The following is a 16,409-nucleotide window of genomic DNA, read 5'->3' on the forward strand; positions in this document are numbered from 1 at the left end:
ATCTTGGTGGTTCTCTTTAGCTTTTTGTATTTATATTTCATGGCCGGTACCTCCACCACTAAGGGTCTGTGTCTTTCTTCTGGCCATCACAGTGACGGTTGTAATACTAAATTTTCCAGAACCTCATTTTTAGAAATATTATTTCCAGTGTTACTTGCATGAACTTTCTGCACAGTCTTCTTATGTCCACATCTTAAATTAAAAGAAGGAAGCTCCGAAGCCTACCAGAAATTGACATTTCCACATCTGTGCAGAGAGATAACATGACCAAGACAAAGGTTCAAGGGTATGTTTGTGGCAAACATATAGAAGCCCCATGCATAGAAAGGTCAACTCAAGTGGCCAGAGGGGGCCACTGGCCAGACCTGGCCAATCTCCTTAAAACTTACTTGGATGATGAATTATTTTACCTCCTGGTCCAAAGCTATTTACCTGGGAAGAAAACATCTTATTACAGGGCCATGACTTCTCTATAACCATTTTTCAGCTGAAGTAAATAATTTACCATGGTGGTGCTTCTTTAAAAGTATTATCTCAGCAAACTGCAGGGTGTTCGGTCCTCATAGATGTAATGACGAGGCAGTAGAATGGAATGCTTTAGTTAGTGCATGGACCCTGGCCAAACCAAACCTGCATTCAGTTCTTAGCTTCAATACTCCTCCTGGGGAGGGCTTGAAGAGTTATTTAATCTCTCAAAGATTCAGCTAATTCATCTATAAAATAGAAATATTAATACCATCTACCTCACAGAGTTGTGAGAGCTAAAGGTGATATTAAGGTCATGACACAGTGTCCTGCAAACAGTGAGCATGGGACAAATGGCACCTATTGTGGTGATGGTGATGATGATGATAATGATGATTTTCTCTGCCTAAACAGAATGATACAACCTACCATCAGTAGGGCCTGTTTCTAGCTATTGTGGTAGCAATGGTGATTCCCACTGAGTTACGGCCACCTTCCTTACCCAGTAACTACCCTTGTGCGCATTCTCAAGGGAATCACTGGCAGGAGTTGAAGAGTCAGTGACCCAACACAAAACAGCATACCTTCATGCCTAACTGCCATCCATTCTTTCTAACTTGAGTCCTGTTTTGCTTACATCACAAAGCAACTTTTCTGTGGTAGACTGGATAAGCTATCATGGGATGATGGAGAAGCTGTAGGTAAGGAGTACATATATGCATCAGCTCCAGGCTTTATCCACTCCATTAAAAGTCAATTTTTTTTTAGTAAAAATATTGACCCACACAAAATATTAATTCCTTTGACCCCTATCTGTAAAATTGAAACTAAAGAAATCATTATAAAGAAAAGAGTTGAATGCATGAATATATTTCCAGCAGGAGTCCATTTATAATCATGAAGAACTTGTAAACAACATATAAACCTAACAGCAGAGAAGATTAAGGAAATTATGGAATGTTGTTTGATGGAATTATGTGCAACCATTAAAATGGCTGCATAAAAAATGGAATAGTCAGGGTGCAAGATTAAGATGCAGAAATCCACTGTATTTCTCTACATTTGCAATGAACAATCTGAAAAAAAAAAAGAAACTTAAAAAAGTAACTCCATCAGAAACAAAGACAGGATGTCCCTTACCACTCCTTTCCAACATCATACTGGAAGTCCAGGGTAATGTAATAAGATAAAAAAGAAAAATAAAAAAATAATGCAGGTTCAGCAGGAGGAAATAAAACTTTGTTTGTAGATGACATGATGGTCTTTGTAGAAAATACAGAAGAATCAATAACCAAAAAACTCCTGAAACTAATAAATAATCATAGCAAGGTTATGAGGCACAAGATTAATATATAAAAGTCGATTCCTTTCCTTTACATCAGCAACAAGCAAACAGAATTTGAAAATAAAAATAATACCATTCACATTAGCTTCCTAAAAATGAAATTAATTAGATATAAATCTAACAACACATATAAAATCTGTATAAGAAAAACTAAAAGACTATGATTAAAGATGCCAAAGAATAAATAAATGGAGAGATATTCTATGTTCATGAACAAGAAAACTCAACATTGTCAAGATGTCTATTTTTCCCAACTTGATTTATGAAGTCAATGCCATCTCAGTCAAAATCTCAGTGAGTTATGTTGTGGATATTGATGAGCTTATTCTAAACTTTATATGGACAGGCAAAAGATTCAGAATAGCCAACACAATATTGAAGGAGAAAAAAGTTGGAAGACTGTCACTACCTGACTTCAAGACTTACCATAAAGCTACAATAATCAAGACAGTGAAAGAATAGAAAAATAGATCAATGGAACAGAAGAGAGAACACAGAAATAGACCCACATAACTGTGAACAGTGTCAACTGTTCTTCGATAAAGGAGCAAAGGCAATACAATGGAGTAAGGATAGTTTTTTCAACAAATGGTGCTGAAACAATTGGACATTCAATGCAAAAAAAAAAAAAAATCTAGATCTGTGTCATATCCTTACACATTTCACAGAAATTAACTCAAATGGATAATAATTCTAAATGTAAAAGACATAATTATTATAACACTAGGAAAAAATCTGGATAGCCTTCAGTATGGTGATGACTTTTTAATTACAACAGAAAGGCCTATCTAGTCCATGAAAGAAATCATTCATAAGATGGACCCCATCAAAATTAAAAACCTCTTCTCTAAGAAAGACACTGTCAAGAGAATAAAAAGACAATCCACAGACTGGGACAAAAATATCTGCAAAAGACATGATAAAGTATATGAAAAGAGTCCAACACCATATGTCATCACGAAATTGCAAATTACAATAACAATGAGATACTACTACATACTTATTAGAAGAGCTAAAACTGAGAACACTGACAACACAAGATGTTGACAAAGATACAAAACAAGAGTAACTATCATTCATTGCTGGTAGGAAAGAAGAATGGTACAGATGCTTTGGAAGACAGATGATTTCTTACAAAATTAAACATACTCTTACCATAAAATCCAGCAATTGCACTTCTTGGTATTTATCTAGAGGAGTTGAAAACGTATGTCCACACAAAAACCTTCACATGGATATTTCTACCACCTTTATTCGTAATTTCTAAAACTTGGAAGAAATCAAGAAGTCCTTCAGTGGCTGAAAGAATAAATAAAGAGTAATATATCCAAACAATAGAATATTATTTAGCAGTAAAAAGAAGTAAATTATCAAGCCCTGAAAAGACAGAGAGGAAATTTAAATATTACCAAATGGAAGAAGCTAATCTGTAAAAGCTGCATACTGTATGATACCAACTCTACAACATTCTGAAAAAGGAAAAACTGTGAAGACAGGAGTTGCGGTTGGGGCATGGGGAAATGCATAAGCAGAACACAGAGGATTTGGGAGGCAGTGAAAATACTCTGCATGATACTATAATAAGAAATACATGTCATTAAACATCTGTACAAACCTACCCAATGTACAAGAGTGAATCCTAATATAAACTGGACTTTGGATAATTATGGTGTGTTGATGTAGGTAAATAGATTATAACAAATATACCATTCTGATGTCAAACGTTGTTAGTGGGGGTGGCTGTGCATGTGGTGGAGTGTGAAGTTATTAGGACCCTCTCTACTTTCTGCTCAACTTTTCTGTGAACCTAAAACTACTCTAAATATAAAATCTATTAAAAACAATTTCTATTTATAATAGCTGAAAAGAATAAAATATTTAGGAATGAATCTAACAAAAGAAGTTAAAAAACTTACAGTATAAAAACTACAAAATATCACTGAAAGAAATTAAAGACAACTTAGATAAGTGGAAAGACATTCCATCTTCATGGATTGGAAGACAGTATCATTAAGAGGGCAATACAGCCCAAATTCATGTATACATTCAGTACAATCTCCAAATGCCTTTTTTTTTTTTTTTTACAGAAAGTAACAAAATGATTTTAATATGGAAATGGAAGGAACTCAAAATAGCCAAAACAATTTTGAAAAAGCAGAGCAGACTTGGAAGACTCACACTCACACTACTCAATTTCGAAATGCACCAGAAAGTTACAGCAATCAAGACAGTGAAGTACTGGAATAAGGACAGATATAGAGATCAATGGAATAGAATTGAGAGCCCAGAAATAAACTCCAAGATCTACAGTCAACTCGTTTTCCAAAAAAAAGTGCCAACACAATTCCATGGGGAAGACACAGTCTTTTTAACAAACAGTGCTTGGACAACTGGTCAAACACACATACAAACACATGCACAAACGAAATCACACTCCTTCCTTAAACCATACCCAAAATTAAGTCAACTGAATGATAGGCTTAGATATAAGAGCTAGAACTATAAGACTCTCAAGAGAAAACATAGCTGTCAGTCTTTATGACCCTGTGTTAAACAGGGATTTCTAAGGTATGACTCCAAAGAGAAAAGTAAACTAGCCTTTGTCAACATTAAAAACTTTTGTGTTTCAAAAGCACTAGGATAACCCAGAAAATGGGAGAAAATATTTGCAAATCCTACATCTATTAGGGGACTTCTATGCAGCACACACCAAGAACTCTTAGGACTCAATTACCAAAAAAGATAACCCAAATGAAAAATGAACAGACTGAACAAACGTTTCTCCAAAGAAGGTAAACAGATGGCCAAAAACACATAAAAAGATACTTGACATGAGTAGCCATCAGGAAAACACAAATCAAAACAACAGGGAAGTACTGTTTCACACTGCTGGGATGACTAGAATCAAAAGATAAATAACACGGGATGCCGATGGCTCAGTGGGTTGTGTCTGCCTTTGGCGCCAGTCATGATCCCTGGGTTCTGGGATCTAGCCCTGCATCAGGCTCCCTGTTCTTCCAAGAGTCTGCTTCTCCCTCTTCTTCTGCCCTGCTTGTGCTCTCTCTTTCTCTCTCGTTCTCTCTCTCTCTCCCACAGTCATTCTGTCTCTCAAATAAATAAATAAAATCTCTCAAAAAAAAAAAAAAGATAAATAACATGTTGGCCAAGATAGGGAGAGAGTGGGCCCCTCCTCCACTGCTGGTAGGGATGAAAATGGTGCAGCTGCTTTGCAAAACAGGTGAAACAGAGCTCCTGTGCACAAATATTCAGAAAGGCATTGTTCATATCAGCCAAAAAGTGTGACGACCCCAAATGTCCACCAGCTGATGAATGGGTGATAAAATGCGGTCTATACATGCAATGAAATATCACTTAACAATAAACAGGCATGAAGGACCCACCCCAAGCTCCAATGTGGATGAGGCGTACACATTTATTCCAAGTAAAAGAAACCGAGCACGAAAGGCCACATAGCATATGACTCCATTTGCATGAAATGCCCAGAATAGGCAAATAGAGAGAGACAGAAAGTAGAGCAGTGGTCGCCTGGACGTGGGGGAGCCAGGGGGCCATGGGGGTGATCACTAATACATCCAGGGTTTCTTGTGGAGCAGTGAAATTTTCTAAAATTGATTACAGTAACAGTGGCGCAACTTGGGGAATATACTAAAAAAACATTTAAATTGCACATTTAAAACCATGTAAAGTGGAATTATATGTCCATGAAGCTGTTATTAAGCAAAGGAGATGTATCCTAAATTTTAAAAATATATAAATTACACTAATGATACAACAATTAATGTAAAAATTCGACAAAACCCATGAGATAGAGGAAGAATGGAACACGTGGTGAAATCTGAATGCTTTATAGCACTCAAGGGGAGGATTGTGGGTGTAGTTACTTTCAAGATTTTTAAAAAAATAATTGCTATTTTCAGATGGTCAGCAGGTGGGGAAAGAAGGGATAATATTTTTTCTTTTTTTTTTTTAAAGATTTTTTAAATTTATTCACTTGACAGAAGCAAGAGAGAGAGCACAAGCAGGGTGAGCAGCAGGCAAAGGGAAAAGCAGACCCTCCACTGAGCAGAGAGCCTGAGGTGGGGCTCGATCCTAGGACGCCTCCTACGACACTGAGATCATGACCTGAGCCAAAGGCAGCCACCCAGGCACTTCTCTCATTTTCTTTTTATTGTTCCAAAAAAAAAAAAAAAAAATGGGCAGTAGCAGGCTGAAAAGCAGAAAAGGGGCCACTTCTGTTTCACTTCATGATTTACTTCGTCTTGGCACTCATCAGCCACGCTGGGCATCTACTTACCAAACCTTCCTCAAGCTGGCCTTCTTTGTTTCCTTTGTTTTCCTTCATTCTTTCTTCATTTTCTTCTTTCTGCTAATCTGCCTGCCTTCCCTCAATAAGTGATTATTAAGTCTCTGCCATGAGGCAAGCTTTGTGCTTTGTCCCGACCTATAAAAATGGAGTTGGACATTCCCAGACCCAAACCATCTACCTGAACACAGCCCTTTGCCCCGGCCACACAGGATCATGACATGATCACGTTCTTGTGCTTCTCCTATGCCAATGTCTTAATTTGGGATATATTTCTTTCCCTTTTTTAGCCTATCAAAGTCCTACTTGTCTTTTAAGGCACGACTTTTTTTTTTTTTAAAATCACCTCTTCCATGAAGTCCTCTCTGATTTTGCTGAGCAAAATTACTTCCTCCTGAATTTACATTCCTTAGTAACTTTGCTGATATCATTTGCTCTATCATTTTATTTTTTATGAATATGTGTTCATAAAGCTTTATTAAATCATATATATTTGGGTCCTAATTTTTCTGGTTTTAATTTTGCTGCTGTATTAATACCAAATTTCTTAAGTGATGTAAAGTCTTTTGAGATTCAGTTATCAATCTGCTGTGACATAGCTAAGGTTATTTTTTCAATTTGAGTGCAGTTTCTATGACCCAGAATATTGTCTACCTTGGTGAATACTCCATGTGTACCTTTACCTTATTGTTTAGCATTTATTTTATTCTGTTTGGTATTATAATTTGTTGTGCAACTATCTTTGACTGTCATTAGGTATTAAATTCCTTGAAAGCAGTAACCTCATCTTATTGATTTTTTAAAAATTTTCCCAAACCTATCATAGTGCTGACACAGGAACTGCCCAATAAATGTTTCTAGAATTTTCCTGCTATTTTATATTTAATACTTTTTGCATGATTACTAAATGTGCCCCAGTGCCAAACGTTTTTTTAACATTTTAACATTTATTCTTGTTAAAAAGCACATGAACTGTGTTCTTACTTTTGAATGTTTTTAAGAAATAGAAATTGAAAAATTAAAAGCCCAAAAGGAAATTTCAGTTTCTCAAAATTGTGTGCCATGTGAGAAAAAGTTACTCCCTTTAGCTCGGGAAGCAGCTGACATGAGGTATCTGGGAATTGGAGGGAGGAGGAGATATTCAAATAATCACAAGGAGGAAACAACCTAAGGTAAATGAAAGTACCCGCCCAGGATTTCTTGCGGGTGATCTCAATGCATATTCAACCACGCATCGGAGTCTACGGTGAAGCCTTCTTACCGATTTGTGGACCACAGCAGGGGGGATTAAAGAGAGAGAGAATATGGCTTTTCCTTTGGCCTTTTGACAAGTCATCCAGGGCTAGAGTGACAGAGACTTCTCTCTCTCCCTCGCAGCAGGGGCAGTCCTGGCTAGGTGCGGGGACCCTAGGTCCCCTAGGTCACTTGGTACCACACCAGAGGCCACAGGGTGCATCAGGGAAGCCCAAGTGCAGACAGCCCCGGCCGAGTGAGCACACTCAGAGTGAGCACACTGCCACCTCCTGGTAGGAAGAGATAATGCAGATATCCAGTCCTGACCACAGTCACCCCAAGCGACCAGCGACCGGGATCCCCAGGCGGCTGCCTGTGGGTTAGGCCCCTCTCCAAGGCACAGAGGCAGCAAACAACCCGGAAGCCTGGGTCTGCAGATCTGAGGGGAGTCTGACCAACCACCCTTCGTGTGCTCTGAGGCCCTATTCTAGACACTGAGACAAAGCAGGGAAGGAAACAGACCAAATTCCTGCCCCCAAGGGTTTAAACCATAACTATATTTAATTAATATATTAACATATAATTAATAATATTAATATATAATTATATATTTAATTATAACTATAATTATAATTCAAATCATAAATTTAATTAAATATATAATTAATTTTATATCAAATTATATAATTATATAATATTTTATATTAAATATAAATTATATTATATATAATATATTTACCTATATAAATATTAATAGAATTATATAATTATATAATGTATAACTATAATTTAATTTATAATTTATAATTATGAATTAAAATTTATATTTTATTATAATTATAAAGTGAATTATAATTATAAAATTATATAATTTAATATAAAATTATATAATTTAATATAATATATAAATATATTTAATATAAAATTATTATATAATTCTATAATTCTATAATATAATTCATATTTAACATAAAATTGTTATATAATTATATAATTTAACATAATATCAATTTTATATTTAATTAAATTTATAATTTAAATTATAATTATAGTTATAATTAAATATAATTATATAAATATAATTATAAATTATAAATTAAATTATAATTATAAATTATAACAGAAAAACAAACAAAATAAAAATGCAAATTATGGGGCCACCTGGCTGGCTCAGTGGGTTAAGCTTCTGCCTTGGGCTCAGGTCATGATCCCAGAGTCTTGGGATCGAGCCCCACATCGGGCTCTCTGCTCAGCAGGGAGCCTGCTTCCTCCTCTCTCTCTGCCTACTTGTGATCTCTGTCTGTCAAATAAATAAATAAAATTTTAAAAAATTTTAAAAATAAAAAATGCAAATTATGGAGGGGAAGAAGGTACTAGTGCTTTGGGCAAAACAAAACTGGGGGAGGGGAACTAGAGACCGCTCCGGGGGGGTTGAGCAAGAAGTGCTGCAATTTTAGTCAGGGGTCCGAGAAGGCCTCCCTGCAGCCTGGGAGACATGGGCCACTTCAGTGGCCCTGTGGAACAGCAGGCCTGCCCCTGGCATCCTCAGAGAGCAGCCAGGAGCTTGGGGCAAGGGGCGGCGGAGATCCCCCTGGCATCACATAAGGATTTTTGATTTTGCCGGGTGAGTTGGGCCTTTGGACAGTGATCTGACTTGCATTCCAATGGTTCCCTCTGCCTGTGCCTTGTAAAGAAACTCTAGAGTCTCAAAAGGCCAAGAGGAGGCTACGGTATTAAAGCAGAGGAAAATGGATCCCGCAGCATGGGGCCAGGGGCAGCAGCGGGTCAAGAGGAAGCCTGCAGGGCCAAGGAGCTAATCCTCCAAGAGGGTCCCGGATGCTTCATGGGGCTAGCAGGGCGCAGGTGCTCCAGAAAACCCAGTAGTAGGCTGGGAGCAGGGGGATCTGTGCCCACGTAGGCCCAGAAGTCCCCGAGACCTAGATGAGAATCTCTGCTAGGTTCTGACCAGCCACCTAATCTAAACAAGCACTAGGACTCTAAGCCTCATTTTCTTTATCTATAAAAAGGGGATCAGAGTTCACATCATCATGGTGTTTGGGGAACAAGTACTTTATATAAGATAAAAGCATACTGTTGGCGCCCAGGAAATCATAGCATTATTAATTTTTTAAAAAGATTTTATTTATTTATTTGACAGACAGAAATCACAAGTAGGCAGAGAGGCAGGCAAAGAGAGAGAGGGGGAAGCAGGCTCCCTGCTGAGCAGAGAGCCCGATGCAGGACTCCATCCGAGGACCCTGAGATCATGACCTGAGCTGAAGGCAGCGGCTTAACCCACTGAGCCACCCAGGCGCCCCATAGCATTCTTTAAAATGAACTCTCTCTTCGACCAACACGTCCTCAGTCATCTCTTGCAGGGCAAGGAAGGGAAACCTGCCTTTGTGATCCAAAGGGGGCAGATTGATGATGACTTCAGAAACGTCGCTTCACAGCCCTCCAGCTGCACAAGTTCCCCCTGGGAAAACTCTTGCTAAGGAAAAAGCCCAGTAAGCGGAAGGTCCCTGCCAACCAGAAGCTGAAGGGGATGCCCAGGTTGGGGATGGGGGCGGGGGACCTGCCGGAGGGGCCAATTTGTGCTCAGCCTAGACACATTTTGGGCCTGAGCTTGTCGCACGGCAGTCAGCTAGACTTTTCCCAGACTTATTTTGAATCGAGTTTCACTACCTGAATACATTTTCCATGACACGCTGTGTACACTCTGACATAACTTCTTACTTAAAAGACAGAGATTCGACAGAGTTGGTAACAGCTCTGGAATTCTTCCCTTCTGCAGTCCCTTGCCCACACTGAGCTGTGTGTGGCAAGCCACCGGACCACCTTAACAAGTCTCCTCTCGAGCAAGGGGTGCTTTGGGTCTAAGGTCTGCCTTAGTAAGAGATACGTTCTGATGTCTCTTTCCTAAACAAAAAAACTCTTGCATGGATTTTGCTCCTGTTGTCTTCACAGAGAGGGATGGTGAGTTCTCACATTTAAAATCAGAGGTGCTATCTCCCCATTCAGATGCCTTATTACATAAACAGCATTAGGTGCTGCATTATCTGATAACCTGGGGGAGGGTGTGTGTGTGTGGGGGGGGTTGGTCCATTCCACATGAGGCCACTTAAACATGAGATCAAACTGTCCTAGTAAAAATGTACTAAAGCATGACAAGAGATCACTTAAAATGGAAGAAAAAAAAAAAAGAAAAGAAAAAACTCAGTAGTCACTTCTTGAGGATTCTAGGGAAGCTACTCACTTTCACTTAACTATGAATAAAGGGAAATCACTGAGTATTTATTCTGTATTCCTTATATAAACTGTCCCTTGAGGTAACCAGATAGGGATGGTGAGGGAAGTTTCTAGAAGTATTGGATCTAAGACACAAAGAAACCATGACCGCACACCACCGTGTTCCAAATCCATGAGGACTTTGATGGATCTGAGCGATGACTACGGCTCATGAGAGCCAACCAGAAAGATGGGCTTCAAAGGGTCTCACTCCAACTGTGAGGCATTCTCACCAAAATATCAAACCTGAATCTGATCGAAATTCTGGGCCTAACCACCAATTTACAGAATACATCTGAGACAAATAAAGACGTTATACACATCACCACAGTGGTGAAGAAAATCAGCCCATGAGGAATTCCGCACAACAAATGTCCAGTCTCTGCAACAATGGCAGAAATTATCAAGAGGGAGAGAAGAGAAGGATGGAGTGGTGGGAAGGGGAAGGGGGCAGACAGAGAGAGAGAGAGAGAGGGAACATACGGATTAAAAAAAGTTAAGAAACCTTTTTATTTAGATGGTGATTCGAATAACCTGCAAAATTTTAAACTTAGGAGACAGAGAAGTGTACCCATTCAGGATATCTGTTGACATTCAGCTATTATGACTAATTTTTAAGATGTGATTATGGGATTATTGTTATTTTATTTTATTTACCTATTTTGGAGAAAACAGGCTGTGTGCAGCTGGTCTATGGTGTTACAAGTCAGGATGCTCACTACCTGCGGGAGAAGTAGTGGCTGGAAGGGAGATATTCCTGTCTCTCTCTCTCTCTTTTTTTCCTTTAAACTGGTGAGTAACAACATGACTAAAGACCTTTTACTGTTGTAAGAGTAAAATAGCTAAACTTTCTTATTATGAAAAAAATATTCTGCATCATGGTTGTAGCTCACTTTCTGTCAATCCACCAGTTCTACGAGTTAAATTCAGGGCCCTAAATCAACCATACAGACAAAATTCCAGAGCAAAAATAAGTTGCTTTGTTAGACTAAATTTTGACTATGATGAATACTTTCTTTTTTTTTTCTCATTACATTACTCTTAAATTTTATTAATGCCTTCAGTTTGTGCGTCATTTAAAACAAGATATGTGCTTTAAAAAGCATTCTTATACATACATAAATAGACCAATGAACAGCTAAGTAATTTATCCCCAAAACATGCACATCATTTTTATTCAGGTGTGTATAAGAAAGGGAAATAAGATTTAAGTCTTCTTTGGATTAAAGACATTTGGAAATTATTACTGAAGAATGCCAAATGTTTTCCTGGAACAAAAGTGTTTTTCCAATAGGAAATGCTGATATAATTAAAAGACATTAGTGTTGATAAAGAAGACCAAGAAACATTGGCGCCATGTGTGATCATCAAGAAAGGAGTTCCAGTGGGCCTAAAGTATATGTCAAAGAAATGAATCTAGTAGCATGAATCAAAAGGTTTAGATGGAAGAACAGGTAGCAAGAGCCAGATTATGAGACACATATATATTCAAGGCACATGACTAGGATTACACAGGTAGCTAGGTTTTATAGACTACTTTGCTCTTTCATTTGGAAAATAGTCAAATGTAATATAATTTCCACTTACTGGCATTTATTGATAAATACATGATTTAGGGCAGCAAATATCCTTTCTGATACACATCAAAAGTACATTAATAGGTAACAGATGCCAGTGAAGCCAAAGCAGTATGATTACACTCCAGTTTTCCCGCACTGCAGTTAAATGGATGTTAAAAACTGGCTGGTATTATTTCTACATATCATACTGTCTACTCTCCAGTTTCACAAAAGAATTCTTCAAAGATAGTCAGATCACAGAATTTATTAATCCATAAAGGATACTGAAACTACTATTGAACAGAAGTCAAACCCAAACCCTAGAGTTGACTGTTGACCATATTCAGTTTGGGCTTATGTCCCATACTACCTCTTCCTCATACACCTGAACACTAGTATATCACCGTGGTTGTCTTATTTTTCTCTGGTGAGCCAGAAGAATTTGCCTCGCCACCTCATCCACTACCTGTTCTATTAACTATACAATTGCCCTAAATATCCACAAAAAAGAAAGAAATATAAAAAAACCCACAATCTTCAACAATATTTAAGCCATCATCTTTTCAAATCAAGTGCAATGGGGGAAAGAGAGGATATCATGCTCTGTAAGGTTTGTGAAAGGTCAAAAGTTTCTTCCTGAAAGTGAATACTAGAAGGAAAAGGTTAATTCTGTATATTTCTAATGGGCTAGCAAAATGTTCCCCATACAACTGACAGAAAATGTTTAAAACTTTACCTGCATGGGCTCTTAGAAACAAGCAGCACCAACAAATTATTTACAATTCCCCAAATAACGATTTTCCATTTAAATTGTTTTCAAGCACCTAAAACTCTTCAATAGCAAAAGATGAGATGTTAGCGATGCTCTCTGTGTCTGGAATACAAAGTTCATCCAAAGTCTTAGCAGACAGCTAGTAAGACTGGTGGTTTCTACCTTGGTGACAGCTCTGTGCAATTACAAATAAAACTGTTTCTCTAAATAGATGACTCTAACAAACTAAAGAAACAAAAGCCTTTTTACAGCTACTGCTGCAATAAATGGTTAAATCTGAAGTACACTAGAATAAACTAGACAAAGATAAATCTGGACACATACAACAAGATTTAAAAACAAAAAAGAAACAGAAGACAGCTGAAGATACTGGCAGACACCATCTGTCAGTATTCAAAGGCTTAAGTCACATGGATTGCTTTTTTTTTTAATATAATTTTTTATTTTTTATAAACATATATTTTTATCCCCAGGGGTACAGGTCTGTGAATCACCAGGTTTACACACTTCACAGTACTCACCAAAACACATACCCTCCCCAATGTCCATAATACCACCCCCTTCTCCCAAACCCCCTCCCCCCAGCAACCCTCAGTTTGTTTTGTGAGATTAAGAGTCACTTATGGTTTGTCTCCCCCCCAATCCCATCATCTTTCATTTATTCTTCTCGTACCCACTTAAGCCCCCATGTTGCATCACCACTTCCTCATATCAGGGAGATCATATGATAGTTGTCTTTCTCCGCTTGACTTATTTCGCTAAGCATGATACGCTCTAGTTCCATCCATGTTGTCGCAAATGGCAAGATTTCATTTCTTTTGATGGCTGCATAGTATTCCATTGTGTATATATACCACATCTTCTTGATCCATTCATCTGTTGATGGACATCTAGGTTCTTTCCATCGTTTGGCTATTGTGGACATTGCTGCTATAAACATTCGAGTACACGTGCCCCTTTGGATCACTACGTTTGTATCTTTAGGGTAAATACCCAGTAGTGCAATTGCTGGGTCATAGGGCAGTTCTATTTTCAACATTTTGAGGAACCTCCATGCTGTTTTCCAGAGAGGTTGCACCAGCTTGCATTCCCACCAACAGTGTAGGAGGGTTCCCCTTTCTCCGCATCCTCGCCAGCATCTGTCATTTCCTGACTTGTTGATTTTAGCCATTCTGACTGGTGTGAGATGATATCGCATTGTGGTTTTGATTTGTATTTCCCTGATGCCGAGTGATATGGAGCACTTTTTCATGTGTCTGTTGGCCATCTGGATGTCTTCTTTGCAGAAATGTCTGTTCATGTCCTCTGCCCATTTCTTGATTGGATTATTTGTTCTTGGGGTGTTGAGTTTGCTAAGTTCTTTATAGATTCTGGACACTAGTCCTTTATCTGATGTGTCATTTGCAAATATCTTCTCCCATTCTGTCAGTAGTCTTTTGATTTTGTTAACTGTTTCCTTTGCTGTGCAAAAGCTTTTGATCTTGATGAAATCCCAATAGTTCATTTTTGCCCTTGCTTCCCTTGCCTTTTGCGTTGTTCCTAGGAAGATGTTGCTGCGGCTGAGGTCGAAGAGGTTGCTGCCTGTATTCTCCTCAAGGATTTTGATGGATTCCTTTCGCACATTGAGGTCCTTCATCCATTTTGAGTCTATTTTCGTGTGTGGTGTAAGGAAATGGTCCAATTTCATTTTTCTGCATGTGGCTGTCCAATTTTCCCAGCACCATTTATTGAAGAGGCTGTCTTTTTTCCATTGGACATTCTTTCCTGCTTTGTCGAAGATGAGTTGACCATAGAGTTGAGAGTCTATTTCTGGGCTCTCTATTCTGTTCCATTGATCTATGGGTCTGTTTTTGTGCCAGTACCATGCTGTCTTGATGATGACAGCTTTGTAATATAGCTTGAAGTCCGGGATTGTGATGCCACCAACGTTGGCTTTCTTTTTCAATATCCCTTTAGCTATTTGAGGTCTTTTCTGGTTCCATATAAATTTTAGAATTATTTGTTCCATTTCTTTGAAAAAGATGGATGGTACTTTGATAGGAATTGCATTAAATGTGTAGATTGCTTTAGGTAGCATAGACATTTTCACAATATTTATTCTTCCAATACATGGATTGCTTTTAACTCCTTGTTGTCTCATATCCTTGGTTAATGACAACTTTTTTTTTTTTTTCTTCACACAGCTTGGCCATGTAAATCCACCACAGAGAGGTGACACAATGATATAGATGAACACGACTGAAACGATGATGAGGATGATAGTGAGTTTGAGATTCTTCATACACATGGCTCGTGCAAGATTTCTGCTGTTTGTTTTGAAGGTGACAGACGAATCCACAAGATTTTCTGTTTTATCTATCAATAATTCCAATCTTTCTCCTCACTGAGCTACCAGATCTATGTTTCTGACCATGATTCCTTTCAGTTCATCCACTTGGGCTTGAGCCTCCACCACTTTGTCTATGCCCTTATTCTCAGAGTGATGCTTCAACTGTGCAGCCAAGACACTTGAGAACTCGCTATTCATGGCATATGGGAGTGCTGTCTGTGCTCTTGAACCATATGTAGTCTGGAACCTCTTCTTTAGCTCATTCAGAAAATTAAATGCTCGAGAACGTTCAAAATCATCATCAGTGATACAAAGATATACAATCCTGTCTTGGCAGATGTAATGAAACAAATAATTGCCATGTGAGTACGTTAGTTTGTTATTTTCAGAAGGTATCTTAGCCAGAATCTGCTCTGTCACCTCCAGGAAGTTTCCTCCACACCAAGCATGTTTGGCAAGGATAGTTGTTCCCCTGGCGACGACTGCAAAAAGAATGGCCATGGCTTCAATCTGTCCAGGCACCCCCTAAGAGCGCGTAGGCTCAAAATCGAGTGGCATAAGCCAGGGGCGGACCATGATGAATACTTTCTTAAAACAATACTGGCTTATCTATGAAAAACCCGCAGCGAATATCATTCTCAATGGAGGAAAACTGAGAACTTTTCTGCTAAGGTCAGGAACATGGCAGGGCTGTCCACTATCACCACTGCTATTCAACATAGTACTAGAAGTCCTAGCCTCAGCAGTTAGACAACAAAAAGAAATTAAAGGCATCCAAATCAGCAAAGAAGTCAAACTATCACTCTTTGCAGATGATATGATACTTTATGTGGAAAACCCAAAAGACTCCACTCCAAATCTGCTAGAGCTTGTACAGGAATTCAGTAAAGTGTCAGGATATAAAATCAATGCACAGAAATCAGTTGCATTTTTCTACACAAACAGTAAGACAGAAGAAATTAAGGAGTCAATCCCACTTACAATTGCACCCCAAACCATAAGATACCTAGGAATAAACCTAACCAAAGAGATGAAGAATCTATACTCAGAGAACTATAAAGTATGCATGAAAGAAAACGAGGAAGACACAAAGA

The 16,409-nt window shown here is 38.3% G+C and overlaps 1 protein-coding gene across 1 annotated transcript; it reads right to left on the reverse strand.

Moving 5' to 3' along the window:
* Nucleotides 1-15,099: 15,099 nt before the first annotated feature.
* On the reverse strand, nt 15,100-15,881 carry LOC101677107 (vesicle-associated membrane protein 7-like). The gene has a single exon (XM_045087422.1). The coding sequence runs from the start codon at nt 15,814-15,816 to the stop codon at nt 15,367-15,369; it is 450 nt and encodes a 149-aa protein (XP_044943357.1). The 5' UTR covers nt 15,817-15,881; the 3' UTR covers nt 15,100-15,366.
* Nucleotides 15,882-16,409: the final 528 nt, after the last annotated feature.

Source organism: Mustela putorius, unplaced genomic scaffold (genome assembly GCF_011764305.1).
Source record: "Mustela putorius furo isolate JIRA1106 unplaced genomic scaffold, ASM1176430v1.1 tig00001130_pilon_pilon_pilon, whole genome shotgun sequence".
NCBI lineage: Eukaryota > Metazoa > Chordata > Mammalia > Carnivora > Mustelidae > Mustela > Mustela putorius.